Raw genomic sequence first — 23,630 nt, 5'->3', positions numbered from 1 at the left:
GAGCTGAATTGCACATTTCAAAGTATGTATTCTTGCGCATGACTCGATTCATGTTAGTCATTCCATCATTTTTTCACCAATTAATCTATCGAACTGAATAGATCTATTCAATTGTACGCTTTATTCTGGACGTCAAGGGAGGGTATTTTGCACAGGAGCTATCTACTCCATCTTGCTGAAATGAATGATTACCTCCATGTGTGGCTGTTTCTGCCTGGTCAAAATGGTATAATATTTCGGTCCCCATTTTTTATTCCGAGAAGATATATTCAGCATTCTATCTAACGAACTCAGGGCTCATTTTATTTTACTGTCGCTTGTTTGTACTTGCCTTACATGTGTAACAGCTACCATGTTGCTTTTTAACGTGTTATGTGCTCCTAACCACATGGTGTCAGTGTTATGTTGATGGTTCTTGTAGTGTGCATTTAAGCCCTGCCCCAAGAAGATTTATTTTATTTCACACAGACAGGGTCCACATAAAATACGGTCGTAGTGTATTGGGCGGAATACTGGATCCAACCTTAAAACGGTTAAAGACAATCAGTTGACGCATTAGCACATAGCATGGGAGGACGTGCCCACAGAAAATATACCTTTACATTTCAAGCATTGTTGGATTAAGATCGTAAAGATGGGAGACGGAGGACAAAAGCGCAGACGGGAGTACTGCTGTGTCGCTCTACGTTTCATCTTGCTGCTGTGCTTCGGAGAGCAGGTTTCGGCTCAGATAAGATACTCTATTCCTGAGGAAGTTAAAGTTGGTTCCGTTGTGGGAAATGTTGCCAAGGATTTAGGTCTGGACATCACTACCTTGAAAGATAGACAATTTCGTATCGTGTCTGGATTGAATGATGATCTTTTCAAGGTAAACCAGAACAATGGCGTCTTGTATGTCCATATGGCAATAGACAGGGAGGCTCTCTGTGATACTAATGGAGCATGCTTAATCAATTTGAAAATGGTATTAGAGAATCCTTTAGAGGTGCACTATGTTGGAGTTGAAATTACAGATGTAAACGATAATATGCCCAGTTTTACAGAAAAGGATAAACTATTAGACATTTCTGAATCTACTCCTCCAGGGAGGCGTTTCCAGTTGCCAGCCGCTCGAGATCCAGATGTTGGTATCAATACAGTTAGAGTCTATAAATTAAACCAAAATGAACATTTTGACCTGCAAATAAGAGAAATAGGAGATGATAAAATTCCGTTCTTAGTTTTGCAGAAACCCTTGGACCGAGAAAAACAATCTGAGCATAGCCTGTTATTAACGGCAATCGATGGGGGGAATCCATCAAAGTCAGGGAATTTAAACGTTACTATTACTGTTCTTGATTCAAATGACAATCACCCAGTATTTACTCAAGAGTTGTACTCCGTAACACTACTTGAAAATGTGGAGGTTGGAACTGTTGTAGTAAAAGTTAAAGCTACTGATTTGGACGAGGGTGTAAACGGTGAAGTTGAATATTCGTTTGGCAGTGAACTTGAACCAAAGTTATACGATATATTTAGCTTGGATAAAGCTTCAGGAGAAATTCGAATTAAAGGACACGTTAACTTTGAAGATGTCAATGTGTACAAATTGGACGTCCATGCCACAGACAAGGGACAGCCTCCAATGAGTATGAATTCCAGAATTAACATCAAGATTGTAGATTTGAATGACAATGAACCAGAAATAGAGGTGACATCTCTCTCTAATATGGTGTCTGAAGATTTGAAACCTGGAACAGTGGTCTCGCTCATCAGTGTGTCAGATAAAGACTCGGGGATTAATGGCAAAATTGTCTGTACTCTGTCCAGCGACGTGCCCTTCGAATTGAAGCCATCATACCAGGATAATATGTTTTCTTTAGTGACTAAGCACAAATTGGATAGAGAGCTTGTGTCGTATTATGACATCACAATAACAGCCATTGACTGTGGTCAGCCTCCTCTGTCCTCGTTCAAAACTCTGAGCGTACAAATATCAGATGTGAACGATAATAGACCAGAATTTTCTAAAAATCCTCTTGAACTTTATATGTTGGAAAACAACGCTCCTGGTGCGTCAATATTCTCTGTAAGCGCTTCTGATAAAGACATGAATGAAAATGCTGCTATCTCCTATCACATTATTAGAAGCGAAGGGAAAATGAATGATATGGCATCTTTCCTGAACATCAATTCTGACAATGGACACATTTCCGCGCTTAAAAGCTTTGACTTTGAATCTTTGAAAACGTTCAAATTCCAAGTTGTAGCAACTGACTCTGGCACTCCGTCACTAAGCAGCAACGTCACAGTGAATGTGTTCCTTCTGGATCGGAACGACAACGCTCCAGTGATCTTGTATCCAGTCAGCGCTAACGGTTCTGCTGAAGGCATGGAGGAGATTCCCCGCAATGTGAACGCAGGTCATTTTGTGACTAAAGTGAGAGCCTATGACGCAGATGTAGGATATAACGGCTGGTTGTTGTTTTCACTGCAGGAAGTTAGTGACCACAGTCTCTTTTCTCTGGACCGCTACACAGGACAGATAAGGACACTTCGGTCCTTCACAGAGACAGACGAGAACAAACATAAACTGGTCATAGTGGTCAAAGACAATGGGAACGTTTCACTCTCAGCAACAGCTACTGTGATCATCAACACTGTGGAGCCCAAAGAGGCTTTTGCAGCTTCTGATGTTAAAAGTTCACTCAAAGAGGAAGATGAGACCAATGTTACATTTTATTTGATCATAACTTTGGGGTCAGTGTCCACTCTTTTCCTGGTCAGCATCATCGTGCTGATTGTAATGCAGTGTTCTAAAACACCAGATTATTCCTCCAAGTATTTACAAGATGCAAACTATGACGGGACACTTTGCCACAGCATCCAGTACAGATCTGGAGACAAACGGTACATGTTAGTTGGACCCAGAATGAGTATAGGTTCTACTATAGTCCCGGGCAGCAATGGGAATACTCTGGTGGTCCCCGATCACAGGAGGCGTGCGTCTGGAGAGGTAAGAGCTGAATTGCATACTTGAAAATATCATTTTTTGTGTATCCCTTGACGGGACTTGCCACTCCGGAATGATATTTTGTTAAAGTAAAATCTTTGTATTGAGTAGCTGTTGAATACATAAACGTAATTTCTTGCTTTCTTCGGACTTCCAGGAAGCGTATTTTTGCACAGGAGCTGTCCATTGCATGGTGCTGAAATGAATGATCACTTCAATGTCTGCCTATTTTTCCTTGGTCACAAGGGTGTAATATGTCGGTCCCCATTATTTATTCCGAAAAGATGTAGCATTATAACGTCTACGAGTTCAGTTGTTTTACTTTCACTTGTAGTTCGTTAAAGTATTTGCTATGCATGTGTAATAGCATCCGTGTTGCTTTCAACGTGTTATGTGCTCTTTACCACATGGTGTCAGTGTTAGGTTGCTGGTTTGTGTACGATAGTGTACATCATTAGCCCTGCCCCTAGAAAAGAGATTTTGTCTCACACAGACAGGGTCCGCTTTAGAAACGGTCGTTTCACATTGGGATGCATTTTCTATCTAACGCATAGATGGTTGAACTACAATCAATTTCCCCAGTCGATCATAGTATGGGAGGACGTACCCATTGGAAAATATACATTTACATTTCAAGCATTGTTGGATTAAGATCGTAAAGATGGGAGACGGAGGACAAAAGCGCAGACGGGAGTACTGGTGTGTCGCTCTACGTTTCTTTTTGCTGATGTGCTTCGGAGAGCAGGTTTCGGCTCAGATAAGATATTCTATTCCTGAGGAGGTAAAAGTTGGTTCTGTTGTGGGAAATGTTGCCAAGGATTTGGGTCTGGAAATCACTACCTTGACAGATAGACAATTTCGTATCGTGTCTGGATTGAATGACGATCTTTTCAACGTAAACCAGAACAATGGCGTTTTGTATGTCCATGAAAATATTGACAGGGAGGTTCTCTGTGATGGTCATGAAGCGTGCTTGGTAAATTTAAAAATGGTATTAGAGAATCCTTTAGAGATACACTATGTTGGAGTTGAAATTTCAGATGTCAACGATAATTCACCCAGATTTGTGGAAAAAGAGAAAACAATTGATATATACGAATCTACTCCACAAGGGAAGCGTTTTCAGTTACCAGCCGCGCTGGATCCCGATGTTGGTATTAATACTGTTAAAAGTTATACAATTAACCAAAACGAACATTTCGACATGCAAATAAGAGACATTGGAAATGCTCAAATTCCTTTTCTGGTTTTGCAAAAACCCTTGGATAGAGAGAAACAATCTGAACACTGTTTCATTTTAACAGTTGTTGATGGGGGGAGTCCAGCTAAATCGGGAACTTTAAATATAACAATCACTGTTCTTGATTCAAATGACAACCCTCCTCTATTTAACCAGGAGATGTACTCGGTAACATTACCTGAAAATGTGGAGGTAGGAACTGTTATAGTAAAAGTTAAAGCTACTGATTTAGACGAGGGTGTAAACGGAGAAGTTGAATATTCTTTCGGTAGTGAACTTGATCATAAGGTAAACGATGTGTTTAACTTGGATAAAGTTACAGGCATAATTCGAATGAAAGGGCAAGTCAATTTCGAGGAGGTTGATGTGTACAATCTAGACGTCCATGCAACAGATAAGGGACAGCCCCCGATGAGTACAGACTGTAGAATCCTAATCAAGATTCTAGACTTAAATGACAATGAACCAGAAATTGAGGTAACATCTCTCTCAAACATGTTGTCTGAGGATTCCAAACCTGGGACGGTTGTCTCACTCATCAGTGTGTCAGATAAAGACTCGGGGATCAATGGCAAAGTTGTCTGTACTCTGTCCGGCGACGTGCCCTTCGAGTTAAAGCCAACATACCAGGATAATATTTTCTCTTTAGTGACTAAACATAAACTGGATAGGGAGCTCGTGTCTTACTATGACATAACGATAACAGCCATTGACTGTGGTCAGCCTCCTCTGTCCTCGTTCAAAACTCTGAGCGTCCAGATATCAGATGTGAACGATAACAGACCAGAATTTTCACAAAATCCTCTTGAACTTTATATGTTGGAAAACAACGCTCCTGGTGCATCAATATTCTCTGTAAGCGCTTCTGATAAAGACACGAACGAAAACGCAGCAATGTCCTATCACATAGTTAGAGGAGAGAGCAAGCCGAATGATATGGCATCTTTCCTGAATGTAAATTCTGATGATGGACACATTTCCGCGCTTAAAAGCTTTGACTTTGAAACTATCAAAACATTCCAATTCCAAGTTGTAGCAACAGACTCTGGAACTCCGTCACTAAGCAGCAACGTCACAGTGAAAGTGTTTATTTTGGATCAGAACGACAATGCTCCAGTGATCTTGTATCCAGTCAGCGCTAACGGTTCTGCTGAAGGCGTAGAGGAGATTCCCCGCAATGTGGACGCAGGACATTTGGTGACTAAAGTGAGAGCCTATGACGCAGATATAGGATATAACGGCTGGTTGTTATTTTCGCTGCATGAAGTTAGTGACCACAGTCTCTTTTCTCTGGACCGCTACACAGGACAAATAAGGACACTTCGGTCCTTCACAGAGACAGACGGAGCTGAACATAAACTGGTCATACTGGTCAAAGACAATGGGAACGTTTCACTCTCAGCAACAGCTACTGTAATCATCAACGCAGTGGAGCCCAAAGAGGCTTTTGCTGCTTCTGATGTTAAAAGCTCAGTCAAAGAAGATGACGAGAACAATGTTACATTCTATTTGATCATCACTTTGGGATCAGTGTCCACTCTTTTCCTGGTCAGCATCATCGTGTTGATTGTAATGCAGTGTTCTAAAACACCAGATTATTCCTCCAAGTATTTACAAGATGCAAACTATGACGGGACACTTTGCCACAGCATCCAGTACAGATCTGGAGACAAACGGTACATGTTAGTTGGACCCAGAATGAGTATAGGTTCTACTATCGTCCCGGGCAGCAATGGGAATACTCTGGTGGTCCCCGATCACAGGAGGCGTGCGTCCGGAGAGGTAAGAGCTGGTTAAGAATTTTGAAAATTGTGAAATATTCGCATGTCATGATAAATGGAAACAATTCCGATTTCAGTTTATTCGTTACGTTCAATTGAAAGACCTCTCCATCGACTGAATATGTTTAGTAGATTTACTTGAAATAATAACATTAAATGGTTATGTATGGTCACTTATTGACAGATTATTTGCTTGTGTTCTTATATGCATATGAGAACATGGTGTGTGATGGGTGTGATTGAGTTATAACCATTTACGTGTTGTCGTGATAGCAGATCATGGGTTTCAGTTTGTTCTCCTCCCGAACCTCAGTTATACCAAACTTGATTTGATAAATTGAGCTGATGAAAATAAAAGTTTTCTATCAATTCATCTGCTTATTTAAACCGCACATATAAAACTGACAGGCACATGCGCTGTCTTGCAGTTCTGACATGCTTGTTCGTTGATGTCGTGGATTCGCCTAGTATTTCCTTTTATACCTACCTGCACTTCCCGGCATCTTTTGGAAACAGCTTAGTGAGAGTCTTCTACATGTTGCTTTTTACATTTTAACTCAACCGTCATAACAATCATATTAGCTGGTCCTCTTTACTACAATTCACCTAAATCTGATAGAGACTCTAGGTTGCCTTTCAGCTCCGCTAGATGTACTTATATGCGTTTTGCACCACAGGGTGTCAGTGTTATGTTGTTGATTTGCAAAGCCCTGCCCCTTGAAGAAAAGGTTTTGTGACATTCTAGCGTTTCCGACTGTTGACTAGGGTGGTGAACAATTTAGCGGAGGCATTCATCTGAGCAGAAAACGTATTTCTTAAAATCAACCATCTAATTAAAACTACCATGGAAGGACATATCCATTGGAACATTTTATTTTGATTTCAAAGCCTTGTTGGAATATAATTTTAAAAGGATGGGAGACGGAGGACAAAGGTGCAGACGGGAGTACTGGTGGGTCGCTCTGCGTTTCTCTTTGCTTATGTGCTTCGGAGAACATATTTCAGCACAGATAAGATACTCTATTCCCGAGGAGGTTAAAGTTGGATCCGTCGTCGGAAATATTGCTAAAGACCTCGGTTTTGATGTCGGCGCATTGGCGAAAAGAAGATTTCGTATTGTGACTGGATCAAATGACGGTCTGTTTAATGTGAACGAGAATAATGGAATACTGTTTGTCCATGAGAATATCGATAGAGAGGAGCTTTGCGATGCAGTTGGTGCTTGTGTGATGGATCTTAAAATAGTTGTTGAAAACCCACTTGAAGTCCATTATGTTAGCGTGGAGGTAATGGACGTGAATGACAATGCACCAATATTTTTTGAGAAAAATATCTCTATTAATTTAGCAGAAAACAAACCACCGGGTGCACGTTTTGAACTGCAGGCAGCACGCGATTTAGACTATGGAACTAATTCTGTCCGAACGTATACATTAAATCAAAACGAACATTTTGACTTGGAGCTCCGAGATAGTGGAGAGGGAGATAAAACTCCTTATTTGGTTTTACAAAAAGCATTGGACAGGGAGAAAAAAAACAACCATTCCTTATTGCTGACTGCTTTTGATGGGGGTAACCCACCAAAGTCAGGTACTCTTAACATTAAGGTGACTGTACTAGACGTAAATGATAATCAACCAGTTTGCAGCCAAGATGTTTACTCAGTTACATTACAAGAAAATATGGACATTGGGAAGGTTGTCGCAACGATAAAGGCATCGGATCCAGATTTGGGAACAAATGGCGAAGTTGAATATTCACTTGGTAGAAATTCAAAGAAAAGGGTAACTGAAATGTTTCTTTTGGATGAAAATACTGGGGTTATTCGAGTTAAAGGCCCAATAGATTTTGAGGAAGTTGACATTTTTAGGTTCAATATTCAAGCATCTGATAGAGGTCAACCTCCCCTATCTACTGATTGTAGAGTTATCGTTAAAATTATTGACGTAAACGACAATAAACCAGAAATAGAGGTGACATCTTTATCTAATACAGTATCTGAACAATCCGAAACAGGTACGGTTATTTCCCTAATTAGTGTGACGGATAAAGATTCTGGCATTAATGGGAAAGTAATTTCCACCATATCTGAAAACGTCCCATTTGAGTTGAAGCCATCATATAAGGAAAACGTTTATTCAATTGTCACAAAAGGGCATTTGGATCGTGAACTTGTATCACATTATGACATCGCAATAACAGCCACTGACTGTGGTCAACCACCTCTGTCGTCGTTCAAAACTCTGAGCGTTCAGATATCAGATGCAAACGATAACAGACCAGAATTCTTTCAAAATCCTGTTGAGCTTTACATGTTGGAAAACAACGCTCCTGGTGCGTCAATATTCTCTGTAAGCGCTTCTGATAAAGACGTGAATGAAAATGCTGCTATCTCCTATAATATCGTTAGAGGAGAGGGGAAACTAAACTATATGGCATCTTTCCTCAATATCAATTCTGATAATGGCCACATTTCCGCTCTAAAAACCTTTGACTTTGAAACTGTGAAAACGTTCCAATTTCAAGTTGTAGCAACAGACTCTGGAACTCCGTCGCTAAGCAGCAACGTCACGGTGAATGTGTTCATTCTGGATCAGAACGACAATGTTCCAGTGATCTTGTATCCAGTCAGTGCTAACGGTTCTACTGAAAGTGTGGAGGAGATTCCCCGCAATGTGAACGCAGGACATTTGGTGACTAAAGTGAGAGCCTATGACGCTGATATAGGATACAACGGCTGGTTGTTGTTTTCACTGCAGGAAGTTAGTGACCACAGTCTCTTTTCTCTGGACCGCTACACAGGACAGATAAGGACACTTCGGTCCTTCACAGAAACAGACGAGGCTAAGCATAAATTGGTAATACTGGTCAAAGACAATGGGAACGTTTCACTCTCAGCAACAGCTACTGTGATCATCAACGCGGTGGAGCCTAAAGAGGCTTTTGCAGCGTCTGATGTTAAAAGTTCAGTCAAAGACGGAGATGAAAACAATGTTACATTCTATTTGATCATCACTTTGGGGTCGGTTTCAACTCTTTTCCTGGTCAGCATTATTATGTTGCTTGTAATGCAGTGTTCTAAAACACCTGATTATTCCCCCAAGTACCTACAAGACACGAACTATGACGGGACACTTTGCCACAGTATCCAGTACAGATCTGGAGACAAAAGGTACATGTTAGTTGGACCCAGAATGAGTGTAGGTTCTACTATCGTCCCGGGCAGCAATGGAAATACTCTGGTGGTCCCCGATCACAGAAGGCGTGCGTCTGGAGAGGTAAGAGCTGAATTGCATGTTTGAAAGTATCTACTTTGTGTATCCGTTGATGGGACCGGTATGTTATTTTGTTGAATTTAAACTAATCTATTGAACAGCTGTCGAATGTGATCTTTTTCTTTATTCGGGACATCCAGGGATCGTATTTTTGCACAGGAGCTATCCACTCCATGGTGCTGAAATGAAGGATTACTTCAGTCTGCCTACTTCCGCTTGGTCACAGGGGTATAATATGTCGGTCCACATTCTTTATTTTGACAATATATATGTTGCATTCTAATGTCTAAAGCACTACGAGTTTAGTTTATTTTACTGTCACTTGTTGTTCGTGAAAGTATTTGCTATGCATGTGAAGTAGCACTCATGTTGCTTTTAAGGTGTAACCACAGGGTGTCAGTGTTAGGTTGCTGGTTTGTGTAAGATAGTGTACATCATTAGCCCTGCCCCAAGAAGAGAGATTTTGTCTCACACAGACAGGGTCCGCTTTAGAAACGGTTGTTATACATTGGTAGGGATTTTGTATGTAACGTTTAGATAGTTAAACTAAAATCAATTGCTCCATTAGAACATAGCATGGGAGGACGTACCCATTGGAAAATATACCTTTACATTCGACGCATTTTTGGATTATGATCGTAAAGATGGGAGACGGAGGACAAAAGCGCAGACGGGAGTACTGCTGTGTCGCTCTACGTTTCATCTTGCTGCTGTGCTTCGGAGAGCAGGTTTCGGCTCAGATAAGATACTCTATTCCTGAGGAGGTAAAAGTTGGTTCCGTTGTGGGAAATGTTGCCAAGGATTTGGGTGTGGACATCAGTACCTTGACAGATAGACAATTTCGTATCGTGTCTGGGTCAAATGACGATCTTTTCGAGGTAAACCAGAACAATGGCGTCTTGTATGTGAATAAAAATATAGACAGGGAGGCTCTCTGTGATGGTAATGGAGCATGCTTGATAAATTTAAAAATGGTATTAGAGAATCCTTTAGAGGTGCACTATGTTGGAGTTGAAATTTCAGACGTAAACGATCATTTGCCCACATTTGTAGAAAATGAGAAAAAATTGGAAATATACGAATCTACTCCTCCACGGAAGCGTTTTCAGTTACCAGCCGCGCTGGATCCCGATGTTGGTATCAATACTGTTAGAAGTTATAAAATCACCCACAACGAACATTTTGAAATGCAAATGATAGAAATGGGAGATGATCAAACTCCTTTTCTAGTTTTACAAAAACCCTTGGATAGAGAGAAACAACCTGAACACAGTTTTATTTTAACTGCTTTTGATGGGGGTAGTCCAGCAAGATCAGGGACTTTAAATATTACAATCACTGTTCTTGATTCAAATGACAACCCTCCTATATTTAACCAGGAGATGTACTCGGTAACATTACCTGAAAATGTGGAGGTAGGAACTGTTGTAGTAAAAGTTAAAGCTACAGATTTAGACGAGGGTGTAAACGGAGAAGTTGAATATTCTTTCGGTAGTGAACTTGATCATAAGGTATACGATGTGTTTAACTTGGATAAAGTTACAGGCATAATTCGAATGAAAGGGCAAGTTAATTTTGAGGACGTTGATGTATACAAACTAGACGTCCATGCAACGGATAAGGGACAGCCCCCGATGAGTACAGACTGTAGAATCCTCATCAAGGTTCTAGACTTAAATGACAACAAACCAGAAATAGAGGTGACATCTCTCTCAAACATGTTATCTGAAGATTCGAAACCTGGGACTGTTGTCTCGCTCATCAGTGTGTCAGATAAAGACTCGGGGATTAATGGCAAAGTTGTCTGTACTCTGTCCGGCGACGTGCCCTTCGAGTTAAAGCCAACATACCAGGATAATATTTTCTCTTTAGTGACTAAACATAAACTGGATAGGGAGCTCGTGTCTTACTATGACATAACGATAACAGCCATTGACTGTGGTCAGCCTCCTCTGTCCTCGTTCCAAACTCTGAGCGTCCAGATATCAGATATGAACGATAACAGACCAGAATTCTCTCAAAATCCTCTTGAACTTTATATGCTGGAAAACAACGCTCCTGGTGCGTCAATATTCTCTGTAAGCGCCTCTGATAAAGACACGAATGAAAATGCAGCAATCTCCTATCACATAGTTAGAGGAGAGAGTAATCCGAATGATATGGCATCTTTCCTGAATGTAAATTCTGATAATGGACACATTTCCGCGCTTAAAAGTTTTGACTTTGAAACTTTGAAAAAATTCCAGTTCCAAGTTGTAGCAACAGACTGTGGAACTCCGTCGCTAAGCAGCAACGTCACAGTGAAAGTGTTTATTTTGGATCAGAACGACAACGCTCCAGTGATCTTGTATCCAGTCAGCGCTAACGGTTCTGCTGAAGGCGTGGAGGAGATTCCCCGCAATGTGAACGCAGGTCATTTTGTGACTAAAGTGAGAGCCTATGACGCAGACATAGGATATAACGGCTGGTTGTTATTTTCGATGCATGAAGTTAGTGACCACAGTCTCTTTTCTCTGGACCGCTACACAGGACAGATAAGGACACTTCGGTCCTTCACAGAGACAGACGAGGCTGAACATAAACTGGTCATACTGGTCAAAGACAATGGGAACGTTTCACTGTCAGCAACAGCTACTGTGATCATCAACGCAGTGGAGCCCAAAGAGGCTTTTGCTGCTTCTGATGTTAAAAGCTCCGTTAGAGATGAGGAAGACAACAGTGTAACCTTCTATTTGATCATCACTTTGGGATCAGTATCCACTCTTTTCCTGGTCAGCATCATCGTGTTGATAGTAATGCAGTGTTCTAAAACACCAGATTATTCCCCCAAGTACCTACAAGACACGAACTATGACGGGACACTTTGCCACAGCATCCAGTACAAATCCGGAGACAAACGGTACATGTTAGTTGGACCCAGAATGAGTATAGGTTCTACTATAGTCCCGGGCAGCAATGGGAATACTCTGGTGGTTCCCGATCACAGGAGGCGTGCGTCTGGAGAGGTAAGAGCTGGTTATGTGTTTTGATGATTTGTTTTTGATTCGGTTATTTAGATTTTATACTCTACCTAACTCACTGGTTGAGTGCAGTTACTTAACATTTTGGAATGGAGACCTGTCTGTTGCTGTCCATACATTTGGTTCTGAAATTTCAGCAACGTCAATCTATTACCTTTGCGTTGGCATCCTTTTTTTTATTTCACCATTGTAATCCTAACCCTTGACAGTTGAAATCGTAGTACAGAACTCATGGAGCCCCAAACCTCCGGGTGTCAGTGTAACACAAGGAGACTGATTCTATAAAGAATAGGCCCTGCCCTCTTTTGGGGCTGATTCATTTTTCAAATCAAGCGGTCAGCACACATATTTACCCTAATGTGTTGGGTGGAAAGGAATAGGCCTACCTGTTTTTACAGCGTGGAAATATGAGACTGACTTTTTATCTGTCTTGGCGGGAACTGTAATCTGACAAAACATATATGTGTTTCTTGGGAACCGGAATTTTCCAGTAGACTAATGATGGGAGACGAAGGACAAAGGCGCAGACGGGAGTACTGGTGGGTCGCTCTGCGTTTCTCTTTGCTAATATGCTTCGGAGAGCAGGTTGCAGCTCAGATAAGATATTCTATTCCCGAAGAGGTAAAAGAAGGAACTGTTGTTGGAAATGTTGCTAAGGATTTGGGTCTTGACATAAGTGCATTGACGGATAGGCGATTTCGTATAGTTTCGGGATCTAATGACGCTCTTTTCCAGATAAACCAAGACAATGGCGCCTTGTATATTGATAGGAATATAGACCGAGAGAGCGTCTGTGAAGGCAATAATCCGTGCATGATGGACCTCAAAATCGTTGTTGAAAATCCCTTAGAAATACACTATGTAGGTGTGGAAATTACTGACGTGAACGATCATTACCCTGTCTTCCCAGAAAAGGAGCAGCGGTTTGAAATTGCTGAGCACACTGTGCCCGGAACACGATTTCAACTTCATGCAGCCCTTGACCAAGATGTAGGAATGAATTCGGTACATACATATAAACTAACATTAAACGAGCATTTTGAAATTGATGTTCGTCAAAGCGATGACGAAAAAATTCCATTTTTAGTGTTGAGAAAAGCACTGGATAGAGAAAAAAAACGTATACTTAAATTAGAAGTAACGGCGATAGATGGAGGGAAACCGAAAAAATCAGGTGCTCTTAATGTCACCATAATTGTTATGGATGTTAATGATAATCGGCCAGTTTTTAGTCAAGATACATATCAAACTAGAATACAGGAAAACGTACCAGTTGGCACAGCTGTGGTTCAAGTGAAGGCAACAGATCTTGATGAGGGAAGCAATGGTGACATTGAATACAGCTTAGGTAAAACTTTAAGGCGAAAGGTTTACGATATTTTTGAGCTTGATAGTTTAAGTGGTGAAATTCGAGTGAAAGGTGAAGTGGACTTTGAAGATACAGAGGTTTATAAACTTGACGTGCAAGCTTCAGACAAAGGAACACCTCCATTAACTGTTGAATGTAGAGTAATAATTAAGATTATTGACATTAATGATAATAAGCCAGAGATAGACGTCACATCGCTCTTGAACACTGTGTCTGAAGAATCAAAACCGGGAACAGCCATTTCCCTTATTAGTGTAACTGACAAAGACTCGGGAATCAATGGCAAAGTAATATCGACAATATCAGAGAATGTACCCTTTGAGTTAAAGCCATCATATAAAGAAAACGTTTATTCAATTGTCACAAAGGGGCAATTAGACAGAGAGTTCATATCATATTATGACATCACAATAACTGCCACTGACTGTGGTGAGCCTCCTCTGTCCTCCTTCAAAACTCTGAGCGTCCAGATATCAGATGTGAACGATAACAGACCAGAATTCTCACAAAGTCCTCTTGAACTTTATATGTTGGAAAACAACGCTCCTGGTGCGTCAATATTCTCTGTAAGCGCTTATGATAAAGATATGAATGAAAATGCTGCTGTCTCCTATCACATTATTAGAAGCGAAGGGAAAATTAATGATATGGCATCTTTCCTGAACATCAATTCTGACAATGGACACATTTCCGCGCTAAAAAGCTTTGACTTTGAATCTTTGAAAACGTTCCAATTCCAAGTTGTTGCAATTGACTCTGGCACTCCGTCACTAAGCAGCAACGTCACAGTGAATGTGTTCCTTCTGGATCGGAACGACAACGCTCCAGTGATCTTGTATCCAGTCAGCGCTAACGGTTCTGCTGAAGGCGTGGAGGAGATTCCACGCAATGTGAACGCAGGTCATTTGGTGACTAAAGTGAGAGCCTATGACGCAGATGTAGGATATAACGGCTGGTTATTGTTTTCAATGCAGGAAGTTAGTGACCACAGTCTCTTTTCTCTGGACCGCTACACAGGACAGATAAGGACACTTCGGCCATTCACAGAGACAGATGATGCTGAACATAAACTGGTCATACTTGTCAAAGACAATGGGAACGTTTCACTGTCAGCAACAGCTACTGTAATCATCAACGCAGTGGAGCCCAAAGAGGCTTTTGCTGCTTCTGATGTTAAAAGCTCAGTCAAAGATGACGATGAGAACAATGTTACATTCTATTTGATCATCACTTTGGGGTCAGTGTCCACTCTTTTCCTGGTCAGCATCATCGTGTTGGTTGTGATGCAGTGTTCTAAAACACCAGATTATTCCTCCAAGTGTTTACAAGAAACAAACTATGACGGGACACTGTGCCACAGCATCCAGTACAGATCTGGAGACAAACGGTACATGTTAGTAGGACCCAGAATGAGTATAGGATCTACTATTGTCCCGGGCAGCAATGGAAATACTCTGGTGGTCCCCGATCACAGGAGGCGTGCGTCTGGAGAGGTAAGAACTATTTGTATCGATCCTTTTTTAAACATTCTGTTTTCTGTATTAAAATTGCTTTGCTCAACGTGAAGAAAGCATACGATGTTTAACATTACTACCGAGAGTGTTAACGCTTGGTTGGCACATCGCTTAGTCTGGTCTCTGTCCATGGTCCTGAAGTTCAAATCTTGCCGTTTTCCCTTCCACTTTATGGAACGTTAATATTCTTTGAATAGACCGGAGTTTAGTCCAACGTCTAGTCCTCCTGGTGTCAGTATTCCACTACATAAGGGTATCTGGTAGAAGCCCTGCCCATATATGTGCAGTTTGGTTTACTGTAAATGACAGGAGATCGCACAGTCAATACGTATATTGCCAAGATAGACAATACATTCCGTAAAGCTGGAAGTAAACATGCAATATCAGCGTTCCAGGCGACTGTTTGTTTATTAAACCAGTGGAGATATTGGTTTCTCATATTGTGTTGGATTTTTATTCTGTTCTGACTATGGAAGACGGAGGACAAAGGCGCAGATGGGAGTACTGGTGGGTCGCTCTGCGTTTCTCTTTGCTTCTGTGCTTCGGAGAGCAGGTTTCGGCTCAGATAAGATACTCGGTTCCAGAGGAGGTTAAAGAGGGAACTGTTGTTGGGCATATTGCTAAAGATTTAGGCATCGACATCAGTTCTTTGGCTGACAGGCACTTTCGTATCGTTTCTGGATCTAAAGATACTCTTTTCCAGGTAAATCAGAACAATGGCGTGTTGTTTGTTAATACGCATATCGATAGAGAGGAGCAATGTGATGGCAATACTGCCTGTTTGATCAATCTAAAAATTGCAGTTGAAAATCCTCTCGAAATTCACTATGTCGGTATAGAAATAACAGATGTTAATGACAACCCCCCTAGTTTTGCTGAAACATATCTTATTTTGGAGATAGCAGAAAACACTCTTACGGGAACGCACTTTGAACTCCAGACAGCACGAGATCTAGACGTTGGAATGAATAATGTGCACATATATAGGTTAAGTAGCAATATTTATTTTGAATTGGAGGTTATTGATAATGGAGACGAAGACACAGTTCCTTTCTTGATTTTGAAGAAGTCCATTGACCGAGAACAAAATAGCAACCATTCACTAACGTTGACAGCTACAGATGGGGGGAATCCACCAAGATCAGGCACTCTAAACATAACAATAATAGTTCTCGATATAAATGATAACCGTCCTATTTGCGGTAAAGATGTTTACTCGGCAACAATTCAGGAGAATACACCAATTGGGACATCTGTAATGACCATTATTGCCAACGACACAGATTATGGTCATAATGGCGAGGTTGAATATTCAATGGGTAGGAACATAAAACGTAAAGTGCATGATATATTTCAGTTAGATAGTAAAACAGGGGCAATTAAAGTAATAGGTTTGGTTAACTTTGAAGAAAATGAGGTACACAAATTAACCATACAAGCTTCTGATAAAGGGAGCCCGCCATTATCAACTGATTGCAGAGTTGTTATTAAGATTACGGACATTAATGACAATGAACCAGAGATTGAGGTGACGTCCCTCTCAAATATAATTCCTGAAGATTCAAAGCCTGGGACTGTTATTTCACTTATAAGTGTTAAGGACAAAGACTCTGGTATGAACGGTAAAGTTATAGTAACAATAGCACACAGCGTCCCCTTTGAATTAAAACCGTCATATCAAGAAAATGTTTATTCCGTTGTTACTAAAGTTCACTTGGACCGAGAGGTTGTTTCCCATTACGACATCACAATAACAGCCACTGACTGTGGTCAGCCTCCTCTGTCCTCAATCAAAACTCTGAGTGTCCAGATATCAGATGTGAACGATAACAGACCAGAATTCTCTCAGAATCCTGTTGAGCTTTACTTACTTGAAAATAACGCCCCTGGTGCGTCCATATTCTCTGTTAGCGCGTCGGACAAAGACTTGCATGAAAATACTGGAATATCTTACAACATCGTTAGAGGAGAGAGCAAACCGAATGATTTGGCGTCCTTCCTGAATGTCAATTCTGATAATGGACAGATTTCCGCGCTAAAAACGTTTGACTTTGAAACATTGAAAACGTTCCAATTCCAAGTTGTAGCAACTGACTCTGGCACTCCGGCGCTAAGCAGCAACGTTACAGTGAATGTGTTCCTTTTGGATCAGAACGACAACGCTCCAGTGATCTTGTATCCAGTCAGCGCTAACGGTTCTGCTGAAGGTGTTGAGGAGATTCCACGCAATGTGAACGCAGGACATTTGGTGACTAAAGTGAGAGCCTATGACGCAGATGTAGGATATAACGGCTGGATGTTGTTTTCACTACAGGAAGTTAGTGACCACAGTCTCTTTTCTCTGGACCGCTACACAGGACAGATAAGGACACTTCGGCCATTCACAGAGACAGACGAGGCTGAACATAAACTGGTCATACAGGTCAAAGATAATGGGAACGTTTCACTCTCAGCAACAGCTACTGTGATAATCAACGTGGTGGAGCCCAAAGAGGCTTTTGCAGCTTCTGATTTTAAAAGTTCAGTCAAAGAAGATGATGAGACCAATGTGATATTTTATTTGATTATCACTTTGGGGTCAGTTTCAACTCTTTTCCTGGTCAGCATCATCATGTTGATAGTAATGCAGTGTTCTAAAAGGCCAGACTATACCTCCAAGTATTTACAAGACACAAACTATGACGGGACACTGTGCCACAGCATCCAGTACAGATCTGGAGACAAACGGTACATGTTAGTTGGACCCAGAATGAGTATAGGTTCTACTATAGTCCCGGGCAGCAATGGGAATACTCTGGTGGTCCCCGATCACAGGAGGGGAGCATCTGGAGAGGTAAGTTTAATTTGTATTTGTTTTCTTTGGCAAACCATGGCTGTGCTGTGTTTGATGTTTGTGCATGTTGTTTTACCATTCGTTGTCAACAACTGTAATTTATTCAGCTTTGCAATACTAAAATGATTTCTATACTTATGACGTATAGCTGGCATACATTTACATTACATTTACAATTGTTCATTTAGCAGACACTTTTATCCAAAGCGACTTCCAAGAGAGAGCTTTACAAAGTACATAGGTCACTGATAATAACAACAAAACATTGCGGGTAGCCAAAACATGAAGCACATATTGTGAACAACGAAAAATAAGTGCCAAAGGGAAGAACCAAAAGAGCATGTAGTTAAACAAGTTACAATTAAACAACATGAATCGCTATAAGTGCAAGTGTGCCTGTAGAAAAGCAAGCAACAGTAAAAAATATTTCACAGTGAGTACAACAATTTAAATCAGTTACCACTAACCAACAAGAGAAACAAGTCTCTAAGCAAGAGTCATTGTGATCCTTGAGGAAACCAACATTAGGTCCAGCCAACCATTCCTTAGTACCGTTGTACTCCCGGAACAAGTGCGTCTTGAGACTTTTCTTGAAGGTGGTGAGAAAGTGTCTCTGATGGAGGTGGGGAGTTGATTCCACCACTGGGGGGCCAGACAGGATAAGAGCTTGTGTTTGGAACGGGCGGTCTTGATGTAGTCGGGTGCAGTCCCGTGCACTGCTCAGAAGGTCAGTACGAGGGTCTTGAATCTGATGCGGGCTGTGATGGGTAGCCAGTGGAGGGAGATGAGGAGCGGGTAACATGGCGTCTGGGTAGATTGTAGACCAGGCAGGCCGTTGCGTTCTGAATCCTCTAAAGAGGGCGGGTTGCGCATGCTGGGAGATCGGCGAGCAGCGAGTTGCAGTCGTCCAACTTGGAGAGGACAAGTGCTTGGACTAACAGATGGGTGGAGTGCTCAGACAGGTATCTCCTGATCTTCCGGATGTTGTAGAGGGTGAATCTACACGACCGGAAGACTGCAGCAATGTAGGCTGTGAGGGAGAGCTCGTCATCCATGGTAACCCCTAGGTTCCTGGCAGAGGATGAAGGGGTCACCGTCGCAAATCCCAGGGTGATTGAGAGACCGTGGGAGATGGAGGGTTTGGCCAGGATGATGAGAAGTTCTGTTTTGGCAAGGTTCAGCTTGAAGCCACTCTGGCAGACTGGAGGGCAGTGGTGACTGACAGGAGGGCAGTCTCTGTGGAGTGGCCAGTCTTGAAGCCCGATTGGTTGGGGTCAAGCATGACAAGCATACATGTGTCGCTGTCCAGAGCCTAGGTGCTGAAAGGCTCTGTGTTAATTATTGACCACGCAGAATATTTAACTGTAGTCTGCGGTTTATATATCAAACAGGCTCCTACCATGTGTGGATTTTTCAATTCATTTGTATTGCTTGTATTGAAGGTTGTGAAACGTTGTCCTGATTAGTAAAGTATGTCTGCCACTTCGAGTATACGTACATCATTTTTGACGCCCTTGATATCCAATTGGTTTTGTTACTTTTTATTGCACCTTTAAGTTTGTAGGGAGACCAAAATGAACATAAGAGTAATGCAGTTTTCCCTAGAATCACACGGTGTCAGTGCTTTACCGTAAAAACGCTTCACATGTCCTCATCATTCTTGAGAGACAGCCCCCTTTTTCGGGATCGGATTCAGTCTCTAGAAGAGGGCAGTTGTGCGTTTCTGTTACTGGTGGAAGAAAATAAATGCATGCTATGAATCGTAACCATAAGACATAATACTAATCTTATCGTTGCGAGCAGAATGCATGAATAGATGTCTGAAAATTAGCTGTCGTGAATGTTTTCCGGATTTTGTTTATACCTTCAAATCATGGAACAAAGAGGAAGCGGAGAACAGAAGGGGCGACGGCAATGGGTTGCATTTTTGTTTGCTTTGGTTCTGTTGTGGAGTGAATCTTCGGCGCAGATAAGATACTCAATTTCTGAGGAGCTGAAGGAAGGAACTATCGTGGGGAATATAGCCAAAGATTTGGGACTAGATCTGAGCACCTTGAAACAGAGAGGATTCCGAATCGTAGCTGGCTCGACCGAGCCTCTTTTCCAGGTGAATCAGAACGACGGAAAATTGTATGTGGAACGTATAGTAGACAGAGAGGATGTGTGTGACCGGAGCAGTGACTGCTTAATCAACCTGAAAACTGTGCTAGAAAACCCACTGGAAATCCATTACGTTGCGGTGGAGGTGCTTGATGTGAACGATCACACGCCAAGCTTCCCAGAGAAAGAGAAACGTTTAGAGATTTATGAATCAACCTTACCAGGTGCGCGGTTCCAGCTTCAAGCTGCCCGTGACTTAGATGTTGGAATGTATTCGGTTAAGCAGTACAAACTCAGTCACAACGTTAATTTTCGTCTGGAAGTTAAAGATCGAGGTGAGGATCGTAAAACACCAATTCTAATTTTACAGAAACCTCTGGATAGAGAGGCCACTAAAATCCACGAATTACTTCTTACAGCCATTGATGGAGGTAAACCACCCTTGTCGGGTGAGATGCGAATTTCTGTAGAAGTATTAGATATAAACGACAACCCACCCATTTTCATAAAAGATGTTTACTCGGTTTTACTAAATGAAAACGCTCCCATAGGAACGACAGTCATGCAGGTAAATGCCACGGACTTGGACGAGGGGTCTAACAGTGAAGTAATCTATTATTTTGGATCTGACGTAGACATAAAGGTGCGTGAAAGTTTTGATTTAAATTCGAAAACGGGTGAGATAAGTGTAACAGGACTGATAGATTTCGAAGAAATTAGGAAATATGATATCGATATACAGGCATCAGACAAGGGGACTGCTCCTATGACAACAGACAAAAGTATTATTATAAAAATTGTTGACGTAAACGATAACGCGCCTGAGATTGAAGTGACATCATTTTCCCGAGCAATCCCAGAGGATTCCAGGCCAGGAACTACAGTAGCTTTAATCAGTGTCAATGATTTGGATTCTGGTCTCAATGGGAAAATGATCTGTTCCATTAGTGAGGATGTCCCTTTCACGTTAACGCCATCTTTACAAGATAACATGTACTCTGTAGTTACCAAGTCACCTCTGGATAGGGAGAAACAATCTCAGTATGACGTAACAATAGTTGCTAAAGACGCAGGACAACCATCTTTGTCATCTGTAAAGACTATCAGCGTCACGGTATCGGATGTGAATGATAACCGTCCAGAGTTTTCACTCAACCCCTATACTTTCTATATCACAGAAAATAACGAAGCAGGTGTAAAGTTGTTTTCTGTTAGTGCTTCTGATAGAGATGAGAATGAAAACGCACATGTTTCCTATCAAATAGTCAGAGATGGAGTGGAGAATACATTTGCATCGTTTCTCAATGTCAACTCTGAAAACGGAGAAATATTGGCACTAAAAAGTTTTGACTTTGAAACGATCAAAACGTTCCAGTTCCAAGTTGTGGCCATAGACTCTGGAACTCCGTCGCTAAACAGCAACGTCACAGTGAATGTGTTCCTTCTGGATCAGAACGACAACGCTCCAGTGATCTTGTATCCAGTCAGCGCTAACGGTTCTGCTGAAGGTGTGGAGGAGATTCCCCGCAATGTGAACTCAGGACATTTGGTGACTAAAGTGAGAGCCTATGACGCAGATGTAGGATATAACGGCTGGTTGTTGTTTTCAATGCAGAAAGTTAGTGACCACAATCTCTTTTCTCTAGACCGCTACACAGGACAGATAAGGACACTTCGGTCCTTCACAGAGACAGACGAGGCTGAACATAAACTGGTCATACTAGTCAAAGATAATGGAAACGTTTCACTTTCAGCAACAGCTACTGTGATCATCAACGCTGTGGAGCCCAAAGAGGCTTTTGCTGCTTCTGATGTTAAAAGCTCAGTCAAGGATGAAGATGAGAACAATGTTACATTCTATTTGATCATCACTTTAGGGTCAGTTTCAACTCTTTTCCTGTTCAGCATCATCATGTTGATAGTAATGCAGTGTTCTAAAACCCCAGATTATTCATCCAAGTATTTACAAGACACGAACTATGACGGGACACTGTGCCACAGCATCCAGTACAGATCTGGAGACAAACGGTACATGTTAGTTGGACCCAGAATGAGTATAGGTTCTACTATAGTCCCGGGCAGCAATGGGAATACTCTGGTGGTCCCCGATCACAGGAAGCGTGCGTCTGGAGAGGTAAGCATTGCTTTCCTAACATTTTACCGTTACGTGGAATATAATATGCATTTCCTCTTCATATGTCCAATGACACTTCATCTTATCATGTTTTGAATTTGTTTTAAATGGTTGTTTTGGGTTAGAGGGAAGTTGATTTTGAATGAAGTGTGGTGTGAAGTAGCTGGTTCTTGAATTCATTCTTTGGTGTTTCATTTAACACGTAGGAGGGCCTACTTAGATTTTGCATTCTGACAAGATCGTTGTTAAAGCTTACATTTGCCAGAAGTAAAGGCCACTATGGCTGGATCAGACTGGGGTTAGGTCTTGGTTAGGGCTCACGGTGTCGCTGCTCTACAGCGTGATATTCTATCTTTCAAAGCTTAATCCATCCCCCTTTACGTGGCCATTCTTGGTGCCTACTGAGATTCATGGGGTGGACACTGAAAGTCACAGAGAAAAAATATACGATCTTAATGGATGCTTGTTGGGCTACGCTTTTGGAATACCTTTTTTATCGCGCTTGGAAGCAGTCGACTGTGGTGACAGGAATATAAGCGTAGCCTTTTTGTTAAAATGTTTGATAGAAAGAGAACGGCGCTTTGTCTTGGAAATCTACGTTCTTGCCTTTTGTTGATCTTCTGTGGTGCGGCGTATTGTCAGATACGCTATTCTGTTCCCGAGGAATCTATACAAGGCACTCACGTCGGATACGTTGCAAAGGATTTGGGGTTTGCGTTGGATAAACTGGCAGAGCGAAAGTTTCGCATTGTGTCAGGTTCTAATGAAGGTATTTTACAGATAAACCAAGACAATGGCGAGCTGTATGTGAACAGAAACATCGACAGGGAGGAGCTTTGTGATAAAAGCAGTGTGTGTTTAATAAACCTGAAAACGGTCGCAGAAAATCCACTTGAGATACATTATGTTGAGGTAGAAATCACAGACATCAATGACCATACTCCTGGTTTCCCAGAAACGACTAAACGTCTAGAAATATCAGAGAGTCTTCTGTTACAGGGAACACGCTTTCCTCTTGACGCTGCGCTCGATGCAGATGTTGGAGTGAACAGTCTCCGTAAGTACACTCTTACCCAAAATGACCACTTTGAATTAGAAGTTAAAACTCGAGGCGATGAGAAAATTCCCTTTTTAATATTAAAAAAACCTCTGGATAGGGAGCAGAAACCTGAAATTGACTTAGTGTTGACTGCACAAGATGGGGGTAAGCCTGCAAGATCTGGCTTTGTTAATATAACAATTACTGTCATTGATATTAATGATAACGTTCCCGTGTTCGATCAGCAGGTGTACACAGTCACGTTAGATGAAAATACCCCCACAGGCACCTCCGTTATACGATTGCACGCAACCGATTTAGATGATGGGGCGA

At 41.6% G+C, this 23,630-nt stretch overlaps 2 protein-coding genes across 2 annotated transcripts; both read left to right on the top strand.

The window, feature by feature from the left end:
- The first annotated feature begins 9,241 nt into the window (after nucleotides 1–9,241).
- Nucleotides 9,242–12,317, top strand: LOC124489005 (protocadherin alpha-8-like). The gene is made up of 3 exons (XM_047051603.1): nucleotides 9,242–9,291; nucleotides 9,627–9,681; nucleotides 10,017–12,317. Exons 1-3 carry the CDS (start codon nucleotides 9,242–9,244, stop codon nucleotides 12,315–12,317), a joined length of 2,406 nt encoding a protein of 801 aa, XP_046907559.1.
- A 404-nt stretch (nucleotides 12,318–12,721) lies between these two features.
- Nucleotides 12,722–21,791, top strand: LOC124489004 (protocadherin beta-15-like). The gene is made up of 3 exons (XM_047051602.1): nucleotides 12,722–15,170; nucleotides 21,500–21,682; nucleotides 21,771–21,791. The coding sequence occupies exons 1-3, from the start codon at nucleotides 12,807–12,809 to the stop codon at nucleotides 21,789–21,791; spliced, it is 2,568 nt and encodes an 855-aa protein (XP_046907558.1). The 5' UTR covers nucleotides 12,722–12,806.
- Nucleotides 21,792–23,630: the final 1,839 nt, after the last annotated feature.

The sequence above is a fragment of the Hypomesus transpacificus genome, unplaced genomic scaffold, assembly GCF_021917145.1.
Source record: "Hypomesus transpacificus isolate Combined female unplaced genomic scaffold, fHypTra1 scaffold_160, whole genome shotgun sequence".
Classification (NCBI taxonomy): Eukaryota; Metazoa; Chordata; class Actinopteri; order Osmeriformes; family Osmeridae; genus Hypomesus; species Hypomesus transpacificus.
The sequence above is the reverse complement of the archived record's forward strand: the minus strand, read 5'-3'. Positions and strand labels throughout refer to the sequence as shown.

What these genes read in the sequence shown, in the direction of transcription:
- LOC124489005 (XM_047051603.1), top strand. Translation starts at nt 9,242, where the DNA reads ATGGAAATACTCTGGTGGTCCCCGATCACAGAAGGCGTGCGTCTGGAG. An exon ending in GAAGGCGTGCGTCTGGAGAG is followed by an intron (nt 9,292 to 9,626) that starts GTAAGAGCTGAA and finishes TGTTCGTGAAAG; the next exon opens with TATTTGCTATGCATGTGAAG. An exon ending in TTTTAAGGTGTAACCACAGG is followed by an intron (nt 9,682 to 10,016) that starts GTGTCAGTGTTA and finishes TTCGGAGAGCAG; the next exon opens with GTTTCGGCTCAGATAAGATA.
- LOC124489004 (XM_047051602.1), top strand. Translation starts at nt 12,807, where the DNA reads ATGATGGGAGACGAAGGACAAAGGCGCAGACGGGAGTACTGGTGGGTC. An exon ending in GGAGGCGTGCGTCTGGAGAG is followed by an intron (nt 15,171 to 21,499) that starts GTAAGAACTATT and finishes AAAACGTTCCAG; the next exon opens with TTCCAAGTTGTGGCCATAGA. An exon ending in CAGGACATTTGGTGACTAAA is followed by an intron (nt 21,683 to 21,770) that starts GTGAGAGCCTAT and finishes TCTTTTCTCTAG; the next exon opens with ACCGCTACACAGGACAGATA.